The sequence below is a fragment of the Pezoporus wallicus genome, unplaced genomic scaffold (assembly GCF_028554395.1).
Source record: "Pezoporus wallicus isolate ANWC-B61680 ecotype Strahan unplaced genomic scaffold, APGP_CSIRO_Pwel_v1 contig_6401, whole genome shotgun sequence".
NCBI classification, from domain to species: Eukaryota; Metazoa; Chordata; class Aves; order Psittaciformes; family Psittacidae; genus Pezoporus; species Pezoporus wallicus.
The window spans coordinates 3,254,447-3,273,617 of record NW_026638608.1 but is presented as its reverse complement, the minus strand read 5'-3'; the positions used below and the strand labels follow the sequence as shown (position 1 = coordinate 3,273,617).

At 52.7% G+C, this 19,171-nt stretch overlaps 1 protein-coding gene across 4 annotated transcripts in view; it reads left to right on the top strand.

Moving 5' to 3' along the window:
- The first annotated feature begins 504 nt into the window (after positions 1–504).
- Positions 505–19,171, top strand: part of TBX5 (T-box transcription factor 5) — a 44,106-nt gene continuing 25,439 nt past the window's right edge. The window contains exons 1-6 of one of the 4 annotated variants that reach the window (XM_057411360.1): positions 505–895; positions 8,305–8,480; positions 10,021–10,115; positions 12,737–12,856; positions 13,456–13,603; positions 15,602–15,754. In XM_057411360.1, coding sequence (XP_057267343.1) covers positions 8,334–8,480; positions 10,021–10,115; positions 12,737–12,856; positions 13,456–13,603; positions 15,602–15,754 — 663 coding nt within the window. In that variant the 5' untranslated portion in view covers positions 505–895; positions 8,305–8,333. Of the gene's footprint in view, positions 896–2,909; positions 3,270–5,463; positions 5,754–8,102; positions 8,149–8,304; positions 8,481–10,020; positions 10,116–12,736; positions 12,857–13,455; positions 13,604–15,601; positions 15,755–19,171 lie in introns of those variants that run through there. The other 3 variants (XM_057411362.1, XM_057411358.1, XM_057411359.1) reach the window with 3 other exon arrangements.

The following is a 19,171-nucleotide window of genomic DNA, read 5'->3' as shown; positions in this document are numbered from 1 at the left end:
TAGACACGGGGAGAGCTGTATCGGGGCTACAAAGAGACCAATGCAGGCGCTGCCCCTAAGGTAGAGGGAAAAAAAACCAAACCCTCCAAACCAACCAAGAAAACACAAAGTGAATAGAGCATTACGCTTCCAAAGAGGATGATTGTTTTAAATGCTTGTTTTCTCCCAGGTGCGTATTTCGCCACAGTGGGTACGCGGCCAACAAAAGGGAGATAGGAATAAAAGGAGAAATGGTCAAAAAGTGGAAGTAAATTGCTTAAAAATGGAAAGGGTGGGGGGGTGTGGGGGGTAATTCCTGCCGTGGAATCTCGGGGTGAGACGGGGGAGAAGAGAGAATGAGCAAGCAGAAGCTGCCGCAGGCCTAAGAACCGCTGTTGTACCGGCCGGGGCACCGTGCCCGGGTCCCCGGGCGGCTGCCGAGGAGCCGCCGGCTACGGGTGAATAGCAAAAGCCTTTCCGAGTTGCTTAAGCCGCCCCAAGAAGTGATTTGAAAGCGGGGGTGTGTGTTGGGGGAAGGTGGGGGGTGAGTTCATGCTCGGCACTATTTCTTACTGCTGACACCTCGACCCCACTGCAAGCCAGCACCCCGGCCACCCCCCCCCCCCCTTCCTGTCCCTCCACCTCTCCTGGGGAATAGCCGATAGGAGAAACCTCCAGGGCGAGGGACATCCTCCGAAGGTAGCAAAAGGGCAGAGGGGTCCGGCCATGCGGCCTCAAAAAGCGGGGGCTCCCCGCGGCCTGAGGCCCCGGGGACGGGCGGCGGGGCCTGGGCCTGATCCTGCGCTTCTGACTGCGGCGGGGAGCTGAGCAAGGGAGATCGAGCGTGTGTGTGTGTGTGTATGTGCAAAAGGGTCGGGGGCCTCCCACCCAAGCACGGACCCCCACACCCAGGGAGGTAAGTGGGGGGGGGGGGGTCGGATCTGTGGCTGCTGATGGTCTCTCCGGTGTTTCTATGCGTGCGGGAGCTTTTATATAGATATTTATATCTACTTTATGCGTATATATGTATGTATATATATATATATATACACGGAGTAGGGCTCATAGGTGGTGTGCACACATTTACACACAACCCCCCGAGTTTAGCGGGTGCACAGATTTGCACTGAGCTGCTCGGAGGGTGTGGACAGAATGATGTTTGTGCACACCCAAAACCCCTGGGTGCAAACCATAGAAGAAAGGTAAATATCTACATGTATGCGCGTGTGTGAGGGCAGGGGCACGGCTGGCTTTGCATTTGCGCCGTTGTGCGAGTGTGCAAAAGGTTGCCTTAGCGCCGATGCACGCACATATGATTTTGTGGTGTGCGTGTCTGTATATATACTCACAGACACATGTATAGACAAGTATCTATACAGCTCTGCACCCAGCCGTTCATGTTGCACGTTCAATCCGAGGGTATAAAACGCATTACAGCCCTGGAGCAAGGAGAAGGTGTCGTGTGTGCGTTTGCAGACCGCGTGTCCAGGCGTTGCACGCACACCTATACTTCTATATGTGTATCTATAGGAGGGGGCTGGTCGCGGTTCGGGGCTCGGGCCCGCAGGAGCTGGTTCTCCATCGCCCGGCTGCAGCTTCCTTTGAGTGGGGGGAAATTTAGGTGGAGGTCGGGATGGGGGGAAAAGGATTTTATTTCTCGGGGTACAAGGGGGGGGGTGTCTCCCTCCCCCCCCCCCCCTTTTTCCTTTTTGCTGATTTTGGGGTTTTTGGTGATGTTTTTCTGTTTGCGGAGGACCTGGCTCCCACCGGGATCTGCAGAGCCGGGTGGGCTCTCAGCCTGGGGGAACCGGGTCAATCCAGGCAGATTCTGTCGGTTGGGGAGGTCGGGGGGTGCTGCCTGCAGCCCCCTCGGCAGGGAACACTCACCCTCCGCAGCGTCCAGGAGCTCCTCGCTCCATAGGTGTTGCTCTTTAGTTTCTTTCTCCCTGTTTCTCCTCCTCTCTTTTTTTTTCTGTTGGAGAAAGCAACGTTTTAGCATCGGTTTTTTTTTAGGGGGGGTGGGGGGAGCAGGGAGTGGACGGGGGGTGTGTGTGCTTGTGTGTAAAATCTTTCTGCAGCGGCCGCAAGTGCATCCCGAACCACTCCAACTTAAAGGAAAGATGGGACTCGGGGAAGCGCCGGCGGCTCCTCCGCAGCTCCTGCTTGTACTCAGGCATTTGGTGGTTTTTTTTAGGGCGATTTCTTGTTTTTCCCCTTCCCTTGTCAATCTTATTTGGCAAACAATCGCCTCGATTTAATACTTTTTTTTTCCCCGTTTATTTATTTATTTATTTTAAATCAGAGTAAATAATGGGTTCCCGAAGCACACTTGAATCTGTGCAAATAACCAGGTTATCATTTACTATATATAGCCCAGTGCGCTGCCTTCCAGAAGCGCCTGGACATTCATCTGACGAGTTTTCTGCTCGCTCTAAGAGCATTATTTAAAGAAAATACAATGAAATTACTAAATGAAGCTGAGCAATGCTAATACCGTTGGATGAACTGGGCTGCTCCTGGTGAAGGAGAGCTTTGCTGCTGGTTTCCGCCTTTTCCATTCCAAGAAGGAGCGGGTTCTCCTGGAGTTTCCAGCGCCTCCGTGCCTGCTTGGGTGATACACATACATATATGAGACAAATACATATATACACATATATATAAGAGATACATACATATATGATCTATACGGCCTTACACCCGCATATATACATAAGCGTTATATGTCTCGGCATGTGAATATATGTATATTTATGTGTATATATATACACACACATTATATAGAGAGGTTGCACACTCCCAGCCTCGTTGTATTTTGCATTGTACTGAACGGATTTTTTGGGGGGAGGGGGAAGGGGGGGGGAAAAGCAGGAATCTCACTGATAGAGCCTTAAAAAGAGGAGAATAATACAAATTAACCTTCCATTACTGCTGCAGTCAACCATGACAGAGCAGGCCAGTTGCGTGGTTGGTGACGTCTCCGTGTCCTATAGGAGCAAAGCTCGTGAGATAGCAGCTATCGCCTTGAACTCTCTTTATTTTATCGGAGTATGGCTGGTAATAAACAGTAATATTTAATTTGTCGGAGACCACAAATCGGCTTCTAGCTGGAAGGCTCCTTCGCCTTGACGTTTCGGTCCTGGAGAGCCTGGACTTGCCATCCTTTTCCCAGCTTCCCCCCCCCCCCTTCCTTTTTACCCCCATCCAACCTGCAGACGGAAATAAATTCGATTTATTTGCATCGTTTTCAACTTGTCTTCAAGGTGTGTGAGCGCTAGTTTGGCACTGGAGAGGTGAGTGTTTCCCCAGGCAGCGGCCGTGCTCGGGTTCGCTCTTCCAAACTTGAGGGATTTTCACTTTTTGCCTTTCATCCCGGCGAGGGGAGGGAAGCTCGGGTTCCCCCTTGCTACCGGCTGCAAGAAACCTTTCTCCTCGGTGCTTTCGTTTGGAGTTTTAAGAGAAACCCCTCTTCTTTCGGCAGAACTGGGTACCTCGGGGGATGCTCCCAGCATACGCTCGGGGCTGCGCCCACCGCGCTCCTTCCGCGGCTTTCCCCCAGCACCCATCACCGGCAGCTCCTCTTTGATACCTGTTTATTTCCCCCCTTGTTTTTCCACCCCCTTGTTTGCACCTTTCGCAGCAGCGCGGTGCGGTGGGAGGGCTCGGCCGGGCCGCCCGCCCCAGGCCCCGGGGCTGCTCCGGCCACCGCCACCTCTTTCCCGGAGGGAAGAGCCCTCCGGTTCGCTCCCTCGTTTATTTGTCTTTGGAAAACCTCCACGGCTCCTTTCCCTCTAAAAATAATGAAATATGGGGCAAGCTTTGTTCTGTTTGTTTAAGTAGCATTCTTTGGCTTATTCTCTGTGGCTACAAGTGCAGCGATTTTATTATCCTTATTTGTAACCGTTTACTGTTGGCTGTTTCTTCTCAAGTAGCAGCTTGAACTGTGGCGAACATGGGAAATGGTGCCTTCCTTACCCTACCGCCCCTTCACCCCCCCGTAATAGCCGCTCACCCCCAGGTTTTTCCCTTCCTCACCTCAAACTTCGAGGGGGCTCCGGTGTTATCGCGCCCTGCGGGAGCTGGGAGCAAGGGTGGGATTGCTGAAAACTTCCACGAAATGCAAAAGAAACGGGCGAGAGGCAGAAAAAAGAATGAGGGATTTATTTTATTGGGGGGGGGGGGGGGAAGACAGGGATGGGACATACTGATGAGGAGAGGGTGGGGGCAGGAGGAGGAGGAGGGTGGGCAGAGCAGATCTAAACCATGCCATTTATTCCGAGTCTTATCAAAAATCCGCCTCGCCAATCTGGTTCTCTTCAGCCCGCAGAATGCGACAGGGAGGCTGTTTACCCTGCGCTGACCTATTCAACTTTACCCTCCCCATAATACATTAAAAAAAGGGAGCGAAGGAAGATGCAGATAAAGCCACATCCCCGCTCCTCCCTGACGGGTTGATTATTTGAGCGAGGCGAAGAGCTCCGGAGGGGCTGCGGCCCGAGGCCGGGCAGCGCTGCGCGGGGTGAGGAAGAGGATGGGGAAGGGCAGGAGAAGGAGCCTGGCTGCCTCCACAAGCGGGCAGAAGGGCCAACAACCCCACTAGGGGTCCATCGTCGAGGGGTTTTTCAGTCCCACTCCGCCGCGTTTCCTCCTTCCCCCATTTTCCCCCCTTCCAGGTTATACCTAAGTGAGTCCATTTAGGGGGTACCCCCTCTACTCCCCCAATAAAAGGCCTCTGTGAGCGTTAGCAAATATAAAGCTGGGTTTAAATCCACACCTCTAGGCTGGCTTTGAGGAAGGGGGGTGTTGGGGGGGCTGTGCGAGGTTAGCGGAGACAGCGATTTATTTAAAGGGGCGAGGGAGGGGAGGAAGAAGGGGGGGGGGATATTCCCAGGCGCTGAATTTTCTCTTTGGTTGGGAGAGATGGATGGAGGAGGGAGGGAGGGAGAGGGGAAGGAGGTGAGGGAGAGGGGGGAGGGCTGCTGGGGAGTTTGATGATTGTCTTTGTGCCTTGTTCTTGTTTGCCGGCCAGAAAAATAGGCTGGAAAAGGAGGTTTAGGGGGGGAGGGGGCGGGGAGGGCTGTGTGAGGGTGAGTCTCTGCGGAGCAGGATCCCAGCTGGTTGGGTAGCGGGTCCCGGCACTTGGCGGACGGAGCTGGACGAGCCCACGTCACCTCCGCGCTCCGCTCCGCGCCCGGCTCCGCGCAGCCTCGGCGGCAGCGCCGCGAACCTGCCCGGAGGAGCGGCGGTCGCCACCAGCCCGAAACTTTTCTTTTCTCCTTCTTTTTTGCGTTTTTATCCTAATTTTTCCTGCACGAGGGAGCCGTTTTCCTTTTCCTCTCTTGAATCCTCTCCCTCTTTCTTATTGCTATTTTTGTTTCTTTAATTTTTTTTCTTTTTTTTTTTTTTTAGGTAGGGAGTAGGAGTGGGGTGGGGAAAACTGCATCTTCCAGATCAGGCTGAGGTGGGGGTGGGGGCTTTATCTTGGTCTCAGGATCCTTCCTAGTGCGTCTGACAACCTGGAAGTGTTTGGAGAGGGCAGGGGAGGGAGGGAAAGAGGGAGAGAGAGAGAGAGAGAGGAGCAGGCAAGCAGGCTTGCATTGGATAGATTTTTTTCTTCCAGGCTGTGTTTTCACATGCTGATCCGCAAATAAATAAATAAAAGGAAATATGCACACGCGAAGCCTGATCCCATTGTAATTTCCATTGCAAAGGGGGAAAATAGACACACACATTATATGTACGGAGATGCATTGATTGCATGGAATTCAACGAGCAAGGTAACAGCTCTTCCATTGCCATGTATGTCCGTCGGTGTCTGTCATCCGTGTGTGCGTGGGGGTGACCGAGAGAGAGCGAAAGGGGCTGGCTGGGGGCATTGTTGGGCACAGATTGTGGCTGCCGAGGAGCTGCGAGGCCTCGGGAGACGGGGGGGAAAAGGGGAAAAGGAGGGGGGGGCTGCCCTCTCAGGGCTTCCGCGGCCGCGTGTAGGGCTGGGAAAGGGGGGGGCGAGGGACAAAAGCAAAGGGGGGGAATTTCTTTTCCTGTTCCCCTTTATTTTTGCCCCTCCGCAAACCCACTTGGTGCTACTTTAGCAGCGCAGGATGCGTTTCTCATACAGCCACCGCGGCCTGGTTCTGTCAAGCTGTATTTCTTCTCAGCAGCTCTTTAAAGGGGAAAAAAGAGAAGGCATGGATCCCCAATTGCTCTTAGTTGCTGGGTTATTTTTTTGCCGTTATCCCCCCTTTTTAATGAATATTATTAGTATTTTTATATTTGCTTTATCGCGTCTCGACGCGGAGGGCTCGCTGGGGCCGGGCTGCCCTGCGCTGCCATAGCTGGCTCCTTCTTTGTTTTAATAAACGTTCTTTATTAATGCTATTTATTTTCCTTCCCCCTATCCTCTAATTTTGGCAGCTCAAGGGGGAATAATGGCTCCAAGCTGGAGGGAAATCGATTCAAAAACGGATAACGGGAACTTCCCAAGCTGCAGCAAGGGGAAAAATAGGGAAACAACAGTGCAGGGAGGGGGAAAAGAAGAAGAGGAGGAGGAGGAGGGGAAGAGAAAAGCCTTAAATGGTCCCTGGAGCCGCGGCTTTGCCCCCGAGGGCTGGGCCAGGGCCAGGGCCCGGGCCCGGAGCACCGGCTCCCGCAGCGTCCCGCGTCCCTCCGCGCACTTTCCGCGCTCGGTAGCGCTTTTGCTTCTCCCTTCAGTCACTTGGTGCCAAGCTCTTGGCTGGTGTGCGGTGGGAAAAGAGCGTTTGGGAAGGAGGGAGGGAAAGAGAGAAGGAGGGAGGGGGGGCCGGGCCGTTTCTGTGCGTGATCTTTAGCTCCAGAGGTGCGGACCTGGAATCCCTTCGCTTTTTGTCCTTTTAAATTATATATATGTACGTGTATCTGTTACGCACCGCTAACAGGGAAAACAATTTTCTCCCCCCTCTTTTCCCTATTTTTCCTCTGCATTTAAAGGAGATTTGCCTTTTTTTTTTTCCTCCTTTTTTAAGGCTTTTAAATATTGTTGCAGGGAGAAGGAGAACTCATTTCAAAACATTCTCGTGTCCTCAAAACCAATATTGCCTCCATATGGTTGGTCTTTCCAAAATGAATCCCCTTTGAAACATACGACAGAGATCCCCCCCCCCCCCCCCCCCCCAAGCTACTAAAACTCTAAACTTCTTAAGAACAAAAACTAACAGATAATTCAATTGCTTTTATCTTTTACCGGTTTTTTTTTTTGGTGCTTCTTTGAAACTTTTACCATTCCTGATAGAGCCTTTAAAGCCACGTCAAAATAGCGCTTTTAGAACTCGCTGTGGTTACTCGCGTCAGAGAGAAACGGTGTATTTTTGAAGCTCGTTTTCGCTGCCGGTGTAGTTTGACTCTCAGTGTTATGGCTTAGCTCCCTTCAGCCCCAATTCCACCAGCCCGAGTGCGCGTTACCTTGCACAGTGTCTCGGCCGACTGATGTATTTGTACTTTTAGATTTAAACTATCTCCTTCGTCCTTTGCTTTACTCTTAACTGTGCGGAGAGGGGGAGAAAAGGCTTTTATTTGATTTATATTAATTTTATTTATATTAATTTTATTTATATTTATTTTATTATTTTATTTTACTATTTATTTTGTTTTATTTTTTCCAGTAGGGAGGGCAGAAGTTTAATTTTCTTTGCAAATGGGCCGATATAAGGGGCCTGGCGTGTCGGTGGCGTTTGCTTGGTCATTACTGGAGTGGGACGAAATCTCCTTTTTCCTTGAGAGCAATCAAGGGGGCTCTCACCCCACACACCCCCCCCCCCCCCCGCAGCAGCGAGCCCGGGGCAATTGGAGGTGTCTAAACCTCGGGGGAGTCTCTTTCACTCCCCCACCCCCCCATCTTGAACCCCAAACCTCCAGAGTCATTTCTGCGATGAGTTGGCCGGGCCACGGCCCCTCGGTGCCTTGCTCCCTTCGTCCTGCCAGACAGACCTAAAATACGCTGTTTACCTTTAGCAAAAGATGCATTCAATAATACCGCCTCCCCTTCCCCTCCCTCCCCGCACCCCCACCCCCCCTCCCCCCTCTCCTTCCCCCCCCCCAAATCCTATCATCCCTTGCGGGCTGCGATAATAAATAAAAGTCTTTATTTCTCCCTCTTCCAAAGTTAAAGGGCCTCGTTCCCTCCCCGGGCAGCTGGAAGTGAGTTGCGGGCAGCGCGGGTTTGTCGGGCAGCCCTGCTCTAGGGCTCCGGCTGGCTTTCCCATCGCTAATGTATAGATAGCTCTATATTTTATTAAACGTCAGCGTTGACTTCTGCGTCTCTTATCTCTGCTCTCTCCCCATGTGTGCCTGCAGTGGGGGATCCGGCGAAGGAAGCTCGTAACATGGCGGATAGCGAGGAAGGCTTCGGGCTCCCCACCACGCCGGCTGACTCGGAGGCCAAGGAGCTCCAGGCTGAAGCCAAGCAGGACACTCAGCTGGGGGCCACCAGCAAGTCCCCCACTTCACCGCAGGCAGCCTTCACGCAGCAGGTAAGGACCCACCCTCCTCTTCCTCTTGCTTTCATTTGCGTTTCCCCCTTTTCTCGGCGTTTTCCCCCCAAATGTCAGCTCAGCTGGGTGCCTGCTGCAGCTCTGGGCGGGGATGAGCCGGTTTAGGCCCCCACGGGCTTGAGAAATCCCACCTGTCTTTGGGCCTCATCCTGCTTTAGTGTTATTTGGGGCCGTGGTCAAGCAGGGAAGCGCACGCGTGAGTATTGGGGTGCGTGCAGAAAAGCACCCAAAATACCGGGGAGAGGAGTCTGCTGGTGAAGGGGTCCACGCGTGAGGGTACGAATGCACATGGAAGTGCATGCATAAGCATGTATTTGCTGTGCCTGTGCGTCTCTGTGCAAGACATAAACATACATATATATTTATGTATATATATGCACACACAGGTACAGCCGCACTGGTGCACACGCAGCTCTGCCCCCAGCCAGGCAAAGGGCCCTGAGGGCAGGCAAGGGGGTGTCACGCGTGGGTACCCCAAAAGCGACCCTGGGACCCCGCACACCCTTGGGGTGCCCCTCAAACCCTCCATCGTTTCTCTCCCCGGGTGCTGCGTGGGGCCGGGACACGGGTGGGCTCCTACGGGGGACCCAGCTGACCTCCGCGCTGCCAAGGGAGAACGGGCCGAGGCAGCAGCGGGCCAGGATCCCCCCTGCTTGGCTTCCCCGTTCCCGGCGGGGCCGGGAGCCGTCCCCTGCGCTCGGCCCCGGGCAGCCCGGAGGAGGAGGAAGGGCAGGCCGGGAGAGGAGCTTTTCCACCGATGTGGTCTCGCCTTCAGCGGCTGCGGAGCCCCTCCTCAGAGCCCCGCTTACCCCCTGGCAGATAGACCCCTGGTTCGAGCCCTTCGCCGGCTGTGGGTGCCGTCCACGGGAGTGCGGGCACCGGGGTTAGCCCTGGGGCTCGGGGCCGTTTGGAAATAAATTGTTCCCCCAGTCCCTGAAGCTTTTGGTGGGGGCTTCGGTTCCGTTTCCAGCGAAGGGGGGGGGGGTGTCCATTGTGCCTCCCACCCCACGGCGTAGGGATATGTGGTCCCCACGGTGGCATCCGCGGTGCCGACCTTGGGATCGCAGGGCCCCGCTGCGGGCGGCCCTTGCTTGGGGCTGGGGGTGAAAGGGATGAGCCGGGCCGGGGGACGGAGGGGGCACCCCACATCACTCCAACAGGCGAAACAGGAGCCGGCGGGTGTAAGGCTCCTCCGGGTGGCTCTTGGAGCGCCTGGGCCAAAGCGTTGGGGTATTTCTCCTTCCCAGAAGCGGCTCGGAGCCGGTCCCGGTGCTCCCGGCCCTGCCTGCCCCACACTGGTGGCACAGTGGCCCGCACTGTCCTGCCCCAGTCCCCCAGCCAGCACCCCCCGGCCTGAATTCCCGTTGTCCCCGGCTTTGCCAGGGCTCAAGGGGCCGGAATTTCCTAGGAATGCCCCGAGCTCCGGCCCTCATCGCCCGGCCGCTTCCCTCCGAGCTTCTCCCGGCGGCCTCCCTCGTACCCATCCCGGGCTGACGGTCTGTGCCTTCCCCCTCCGCAGGGCATGGAGGGGATAAAGGTGTTTTTGCACGAACGGGAGCTGTGGCTGAAATTCCACGAAGTGGGGACGGAGATGATCATAACAAAGGCCGGGAGGTAAGAAGCGGAGGGGGGGGCGCGTTCCCCTTCGTTTCTGGGTGGCTGAATCGGCCTTTTGTGGGCCTGTTTGTGGGGGGAAGCTGCCTACAATGGGGACATACACACACGCGTGGATGCGGGTGCGTGTCTACGGCTGTAGCCCCGCTCTGCCTGACACCGGTACGGTCATATCTCTGACATCGAGAGCCCCCCCATCCGTGTCCGTGTGCCACGGCCCCGGGAACGCCAAGAGTGCGGGGAACCGTCTCTGCGAGGATCTAGTCAGAAGAAACTGTTTCTTCTGGCTTTTCTTAACCAGAACGTTGGATCGTTAATCCCAATTTCAGGCTTTTGGAAGCTTTCCAGGCAAATGCGAGCTGCGACCGCTTGGCCAGAAGCTACCTTTGGTTACAGCAGCTCGCTGGGCGACTTATTATTATCATTACTATTAGTATGATTATAACACTCTTAATTAAAGGAGTAGCTCGGCCCATCTACGATTTCGCAACGCCTTACGCTGTTTACCGACAGGTCCTATTTATTTTGCTTACACCGAGGCGAACACACCCAGAGCACCCACCCACCCCATTTAAAACTCGATGCGGTCTAGAGCTACTGTTTATGTACGGATCGCGAAGCTGTTTAGATGCACAGATAGACGTGTCCGCAAATAAATAGCCTGCGGCTCTAAGTGCGTCCAGACACAGGCTTTTGGATGTGTGTGTTTGTGTGGGAGTGTAGGAAAATATACAGCCTCGCAAATCCAACTTTATTGGGATTCCGCGTAATCGATTCCATGACCGATTTAGTAGACGCGATCGGCAGATATATATGTGTGTATTTGAGTGCGTTTGGGGCGGTTTAACCTTATCTTTGATATTAATGCGTTGGAGGATTGTTAGATTGAAGGGTGCCTAAGGCAGCGAGATGCAGTAAAGGAGTCTCTCCAGTCCTGTCGCTAAACTGGGGCAGCCCGAGAGAGGCTCTTTCCGTTACGAGTTTGAGTTAAAACCCTCGGAGAAAGGGAAGGAAAAAAGCCCTCCCAAACCTTCTACATGTGTAGAAATGTAATAGCTGCAGTTTGCAAGGGCACAATCAACAACGCGGAGTCAAGCTTTCATTTTACTCTGTCCTCTGGCGTTTGTTGTGATCTTCCAAAGTTTGCTTGAAGTAGGAGGGGAAAAGTAAGTAAATGAAAACACAGAGTCGGTTGTATGAAGTTTTAGCAGAGAGATTTGTCTCATGGTTCGCCTTCTCCTAGAACCTTGCTGCTGCTGGAAAGTGGGGTTTAAAGAAGGGGTTTGTGTCCGAGGGAAGGGGTTACAAAGAGGGAAGGGGGGATGCTGCTGGGGACCGTCAGAACCCCACAACCCGGAGTGGGACAGGGGCTGGGGGAGCCGAGGGACCGCCCCAAATCCGAGTTTATGGGGGGAGAGGGAGGGGGAAAAAAGGAAAGAAAAAGAAAAAAAAGCAGCTCACGGAGTGAGACAGAAACCACCTTGCAGAAATTCCAGCCAAAATAGCGCAGTGGACAGAAATCTCATCTGTAGAGCAATGAAACAGACATTTACAGGGCAGGGGCTGCAGGGGAGATACGTGATCGGTTTCCTCGTATCTCTAATTCCCCGTGTTTATTGTTGGAGAAGGCCGGTCAGGTGTTGTCGATGGAGTTACAGATCATTCTTCAGGTGGAACTGGATTTCTTCTCCTTTAAAAGTTAAAGTAAATCCCCATTTCCCCCTCTTCAACACCCCCCCCCCCGCCCCAAGCATTAAAACCCAGCCCAGCCGCCCTATGGCAGAGATAAGAACCCGAGGCTGGGGTAGGGAGGGAGGGTGGTATTTTTAGAGGTGTGGGGGTTTTGTTTAGGCGTATTTTAAGTCCAGGGATACATTTTCATCGGCTTTATTTTTAAATATTTGGAAAGCGCAAACTAAAATAACACCGAATGTTTTAAGTCCCTGCCTTGCAGTAATGGAAACTATTTCGAAAAGCCCCTGTTCTTCAGCGTGTATCCGAGAGGTTTCCAAGTCTTTGTCAGGTGTGTTTGCTGATGTCCCCCTCGCACGGATTTGGTGGGACACCTGAGTGCCTGTAGGTTGGGGTGCTCTTTCTTCGCGTCTACACATTCAACTGTTGATACACATAGAGGTGGTTGAAATATGTGTATTTTAAGTATGTATATTTATAGAGATACATATATTTCTTTGGCAAATCTCCCCTCCTGTTCCAGCCGTTTATGTATAGAGGGAAGTAACTCGCTTCTAAAGTTCCCATGATCAGATTTTGTTCAAAGAAGGGGGAGTCGAAACAAAGAATACAAATAGGAATAGACCGGCAAGAACACGATTGGGTCAATATCAAACCCGCCAGCCTCCTATTACGGTTCTGCCTTGATGAATCGCCTGTTTTGCCTCAGCTGGGGGCTGGAGGAGCACCCAGCAGCATCCAAACATCCCCCCTAAGGGGAAGGAAGGCTGCAGTCCTCCCCTGGCCTTCCGGGAAGGCAGAATGTGGCTTTGCCCTTTTGTTAAATGACACCCCCCCCCCGGCAAACACCCACGCGAAACCACCTTGGAAAACTTTCCCTTCTCCGCTTTTAACCTGTGTTTTTCTTTGTTTTATTTCGTTTTTCATAGGCGCATGTTCCCCAGTTACAAAGTGAAGGTCACTGGACTTAATCCAAAAACGAAGTACATTCTGCTGATGGATATTGTACCAGCGGATGACCACAGATACAAATTTGCAGATAATAAATGGTAGGTGTGCGTGGCGAAAGGGGAAGGAGGAGATCTCTTTGTCGGTCTTTTTGGGCTGGGGATACCCATGAATAAGGTGCTCAGTGCTGATTTTTATCTCCTGGAAAGGAGAGGTGTTGGGTGCAGGGTCTTCACCTGAGCCTCTCGGGATGCTCCCACGGTCCTTGGGAAAGGCATCCATTAGCTAACGATAACTGTAATCCTGTTTGACGATGGGATTATTGGCTATTGTAGAGCTGATAGTTTAATTGCAATAAGAAAGGGACTATCTCCATCTCTAAGGATTGGGCGCCGGCAATTAGGGAGGGGGCGGTGGGGGGGAATGATGGGGTTAAACGGGGAAATGGCGAGAGCCAGCTCCGGCGGGAGAGGTGCCAGAGAGCTCAATTAATTCCCGAGCAGCGTTTGTAAACGCTTTTTCTCCCCAGGAACGGCGTGGGGACAACCGGGTGTGTGTGGGGGGCACCTACGGGAGAGGGTGTGTATCAGGGTGGAGACCAGGAGCCCACGGGAGGGGATGGATGGGGAACAGGAGCCCACAGGAGGGGATCCTTTCCCGGCCGGAGCTCAGGGCCCGTGTCCCCCCCCCTTCCTTACAGGTCGGTGACGGGGAAGGCAGAGCCGGCCATGCCTGGGCGATTGTACGTGCACCCCGACTCCCCGGCCACCGGCGCCCACTGGATGAGGCAGTTGGTTTCCTTCCAGAAGCTCAAACTCACCAACAACCACCTCGATCCCTTCGGACATGTAAGTACGGGAGAAGGGAGGGAAAGGGGCACAGCCCCCCCCCCAGCGTGTCAAGCACCAACGCGTGGTCCCCCCACCACTGTTAGCGCTACCAAGGGCATGGCAATGTCACCCATCTCCAAATCCAGCGGATTGATGGGGTGTTGTTCTCTTGCCTGAGAGAGTGGGGTAAACCCCAATGGAGGATCCTCCCTCTCCCGAGAAGTGGAAGGATAAACCTTAAACCCGGGCTACTTCTCAGCACTGCATGGGAATTGGTTACAGATCCCCAGGGGTAGAATCCGCGAGTGGGAGAAACTCGCCCGGCTTAATTGAGTGTTCAGCTACCTGGTTTTAATCTCATGGGGACCCATGGAGCGTTAAAAACCTGCTCCCTGCCTCCGTGAGTTTGCCCAACAGGTAAAATCAATCAGGCACAATTATTCGAGGGAAATAGGACCTAAAACCGTGCGGATCCCTCGATCCAAAGAAAATGCAGCAATAATTAAAGACCGTAATAATAATAATGAGAAAGTAATTGAAATCCCGCTAGAGCTTCTTGGACATAAAAAGGGCTTTGCTGGACCCGTGGGGCCATGAAAGCTTGTGTGAATTCTGCAGCCAGAACCAGCCCTCCTTCGGAGCTCCCCAAAGATGCTTGGTCCTCGGAGCGAATATATATGCGCGTGTATGAATAATATATATCTCTCTATAAAATATATAATTACTTAAAGGGGTATGCGAGTCCAGATCCCGCCATCTCTTTCCAAGAGCATATTTTCCTCCAGTCTCGTTTCTACACTTTAGTTTCTTTTTTTTATTCCAAGTCTTGGGCTTTTTTCTTTCCTTTTTGTTTTTCCTTCGCTTTTTAGTGATAAATCTCGGGCTATTCAATGCTTGCCCATGTAGTCGCTGAGAAGCGAGGAAGGGAGCTGTTGGAGAGAGCCCCCACCCCAGTGCTGAGCATCTTTTACGAGCTCCTTTTCACCTCAGCTGGGGAGGGGTGCATTTATCTTATTTTTCTTTTCTAATGTCAATTTTGGTTCATTTTTTGCCTTGAGCTACGGACAAAGTGCTTTGCAAGAGCTTTTTTTCCAGGGCTCAGCACTTTTCCCACTCCTGCCCGGGGAGGAGGAGGGGAGAGAGGGGACCCCACAGCAACGCAGCCATGGGGGGACCTCTCCTACCCCCTCGGTGGGGTTTTGGGGGGCATCACTGGGGGGCCGGGGCTGGGCATCCCCCGCTGCGAACAGGCGGCTCTGGGGAGAAGTCCCTCTAAACAAAGCGGAGGCGCTGGGGAGACAATGAGGGACTTCAGAGGAGGAGCTGCACCAGGAGCCTCTCAATTAGAGTCGCTGTAATGAAATTAAAAGCCATTAGATCGTTCACCGTTGATGTCTACGACTTTCCTGGATGTCAAAGCAATTTGCTTAAACCCCCGGGACGGGACGGGACGGGGAGGCGGCGGCGGGGCGCGCTGCGTCTCGCTGTCGCCAGGGTCCGGCAGTCATTATCGCGACCGGGCGGCCCCCCGCCACCTTCCCCCGAGATTAACCCGGTACCGAGCAGGGCCCGCGTTTTATCTTGAATTTAGGTCCCCGACCTCCTCCTCTCCCATCCTCTGCGGGACACATTAAATCCCTCAGCCCCCCACTTCTGGTCTCTTTGCCCTCACCAGCAGCACGTTCAGGATGCCCACGGATGTTTGGGGATCAGCTCCGCTTTCCCCCTTGGGGACACAGCAGCACAGGCCAAGGATGGAGGCGGGAGAGCAGCAGGGAATGAGCACCCCTTTCACAGCATCACCGGCCCTGGTGGGCTGCTTGACTGGGGTGGGGGATTCTGGAGTGATGGAGATCACACTTGGGGGGGGTTTGGGGGCTAAGGAGAGCGAAGGCGTTGGGGAAGAGAGTGCCAGCACCTGCGGTCCCTTCTCCTCCCCTTCCTCCTCTCCCCGGACACCTCCACTCTGTGCCCCCTCCATTCCCACGGGATGTCCTCTTCTTCTTCCCTTGCCAGATCATCCTGAACTCCATGCACAAATACCAGCCCCGGCTTCACATCGTGAAAGCGGACGAGAACAACGGTTTCGGCTCCAAGAACACCGCCTTTTGCACCCATGTCTTCCCGGAGACCGCCTTCATCGCCGTCACCTCCTACCAAAACCACAAGGTGAGGGGCTGGACCGGGCCTCGCCCCGGCGAGGCGTCCCCCGCCTTCCCTCCTCCCTCTGCCGCTTTTCCTTCCCTCCTTTCTCCTACCTCCCTCCCCCCCCTTTTTTTCCGTTTCCTTCGTTCTTTCTCCTTCCCTCTCTCCTTCTTCCTTTCCCTATCCCTCCTTTCCCTTTTCCCCCTTTTCTCTTTCCCTTTCCTCCCTTTTCTCCTTTCCCACTCCTCCTTTTCCACCACCTTCTTTTCCCTTTCCTCCCTTCTCCCTCCACCTCCCCTCCTTTCTCCCTTTCCCTTCTCCCCCTTCCTTCTCATCACCTCCCCGTCCCACCCCCTCTGTTATTCCTGGCCGCACAAAGCATCCACAGACTGAGCTCAGGGCGACCCGGGGGGGAATTAGCTCAACAGGATGGGTTGCTCCAAGAGGAGCCGACCAACCGGGGAAGTTGCCTTTATCTCCCCCCCACTGCCGCCGGTTCCAGCCTGGTGATGATGGGGGGGAGCCCGGCGCTCTCCCCCAGCAACCGGGGGCCGATAACGCTCCGGCAGCGGGGGGGCCCTGCAAGGAAAGGGAGGTTCTGACCCCAAGATCAGATCCCGCCTGCCCGAGCAGAACAAAGCAGAATGTAGCTGAAATAAGGGTTTTCTTGGCTTGGTTCCCCTTTGGGGGACCCCGCTTCTCATCTTCTGGGCTTCCCCATCCCTCGAGGAAGAAAGAGGAGGAGGAAGGCTCAGGGTGGGAGTCCTCAGCAGATGTATTAGTGATGCCTTTCACCAGCCGCCCCTCATTGCTGCCTGCAGACCATCACTAGGGCAGAGCCCCAGGAAAAGCCAATTATTTTTCTATGGGGAAAAAGAAGGCAAATTCCCCCCTCAATCTCATACAAAGCAATTTCTACAAGCTTTTAGTTGTACTTACGGGCAGGTAGGATGGTTCCTTTGCACTTGACAGAGCGAAATCATTGTTTTTCAAATGGAGAAAGGTCATTTGACACCCTGGCTAAATCCTAGATGCTCTCCTGGAGGTGTAAGTAGGGAGCTCCTAAACCTATGCAAAGCAACGGTGTTATCTCCGGCCATCAGCTGGCAAAGCAGTTGCAGGGAGTAGAGGTAGAGAGGAGGTAGAGAGCTGGGGAAGAAAGAGTGTCTCACCGTAACTAAGGAGAAAAGAAAATACTTCCCTGCCCTTTAAAATAGGAGCTGTTGGCACGACCAGGACAAGCAAACTGAATCCAAACTGAGTCCCCGCCAAATTATGCCTTAAATTATAACTCCGCTGTGGATGCTATAAAATCAAGTTTAACTTCTGCTTGATGGATTCAGAGAAAGAATATAATATTAATAGAACTGGGAGTTAATAAAACAGGACACACTGCTCGTTTTAAAGGCATTTCCCTCTGAGAAAACAGACCTGAATTTAACTGCTTTCCTTTGATGAAAAATAGGACTGGTTTATAGAGAAAGGAACTATCATGCAAATAAAAGCAAAGCAGAAACATCGAAGTACAGTAGTTTGGGAAAAGTGCCATATTAGGAGGAGCAGGGCTATTTGATTGTAAATCAACAACATCTGTTTGATAAGAAATGACATCTGTGTATCCGTCTATGTCAAAACATAGGCACTGACAAACGCATGAATCCCTACAGACACACACGCTCGCATCCCACCAGACACATGCACCCACCACTACATATTTTACACACCCCCCTACACGTTTTACACACACTTACATCCCCCCTCCCCTCCCCGACACACGCATTTCTCCTCTCGCTGCACTGAACCATTGGGGAAAATGAGTAAAGAGTGGCTGTAGCCCCAAGATAAAGCCCAATTGAGGAAGATAGAGCCATAAAAAGAAACCAGGGAATGAGCTACCCCAAATGGCATCTCCCTCCAGGGAAGGGAATAAAATCTGTAGCTTGCCCCAGTGCAGATGGGGAATAATAGCAGTGCTGCGGTGGTGTGTAGCTGATGTTGCAGATGATGGCTGGGTGCAAGGGGTGACATCCTTGGGTGGCAAGTGGGTCTTTTTCCATAAGCGGACCCCCATGTTCAGCTTTCCCAAGTTTTGCTTGGCGAAACATCTTCCCATGTTGCAATGCAGACTGTGTTTCCTGTTGCCATAAATGATGGTCACAGTCCCGCTGGTCTGTGCCTGTCTGTACGGAGCTCCCCAAGGGGGGTCTGCCTGTCCATCCCCTCCATCCCACCTCTCTTTGTCAAGGCACTACCTATTTTTTCCCATTTCCAGCCATCCCTCTTTCCCATCCATCACCTGTAATGCATCCTTCACATAGGCTTTCCTATCTGCACAATCACACATGTATTTGCCACCATATTTTACACATTGCTTTATACACCCATGCATTTTACACATATATGTACACAAATTCATGCGTTTTAGGTTTCAAGAGCTACATTATAGGTAAACTATATTATTAATTGTATGACTGGCCCAGAGTTTGAGCCTATGCTTACACAGCTTAGAGAAGTACCCGAGTTCAGATCCCTCAATTCATTTCAATAGCACAGCTGCAATCTCAGTGTAGGACTTGTGCTTATTTCCCCTGATATTTTAGGCAGCCTGAAAAGACATTTAAGCACACTGGGATCACCCCCTCCCCAGCCTCGCTGCCCAAAAGGAGGTTTAAGCTATGAAGAAAGTTTAGGTAAAGTTTTCAGTGTGGTTGTCAGCAGCTCGATCGATCGCCTCCCCCTTCACTGTGACCCTGCAACCCCCCCAGCTCCCCCCCCCCCCCCAAATATTGAGGTGTTAAAATAGGTCACATGCACATTTCATTTCCTTGCCATTTACACAATGGGTGCTTGCAATCAGGTTGAGTCCCTAATATTAACTTTCCCCTGCAGTTAAGTCCCGTTTTGCTGTAGCTTAAATCATTGTGTTACTAGCTTGTATTTATTAGGTACTAGCTCAGTGCTTAGGACCAGGAAATGAACCCTAATAGACAGAAATAATTAAGGTTCTGCCCTCATGAGGGTTCTTTCAAAAGCAAGAATTCACAACAATTATTCTCATTAATTTTTACAACCTACTTTCCCCCTTAGCTGGACTCGGGCTTTATATTGGTTTTCCCTCCTCAGGATATCCAGGTTTATGCCAATATTCCTCCCCCTGCCCCGACGTTATTTAACATTCTTGGTAGCCCAAACTCCTTTAAGGAAACATAATCCCAGCTGGGATGCTATAGGCACCCAGAAATGCTATATCCACCGTAGCAAAGCCAGGGAAGGATCTGTCTGAAGACGAATTGGATGCGCTCCCAGATGCCAGTGGGCATAGACAAATGTCCTGGGGGTGGCTTTCTGAATGTAGAGGTTCATCCCACCCCCAGAAAGACCCCTGTGCTAAAAGAGCACTGTTAACTTGGTGTCTCTTCTCTGAGCATGTCGTCTTCTGCT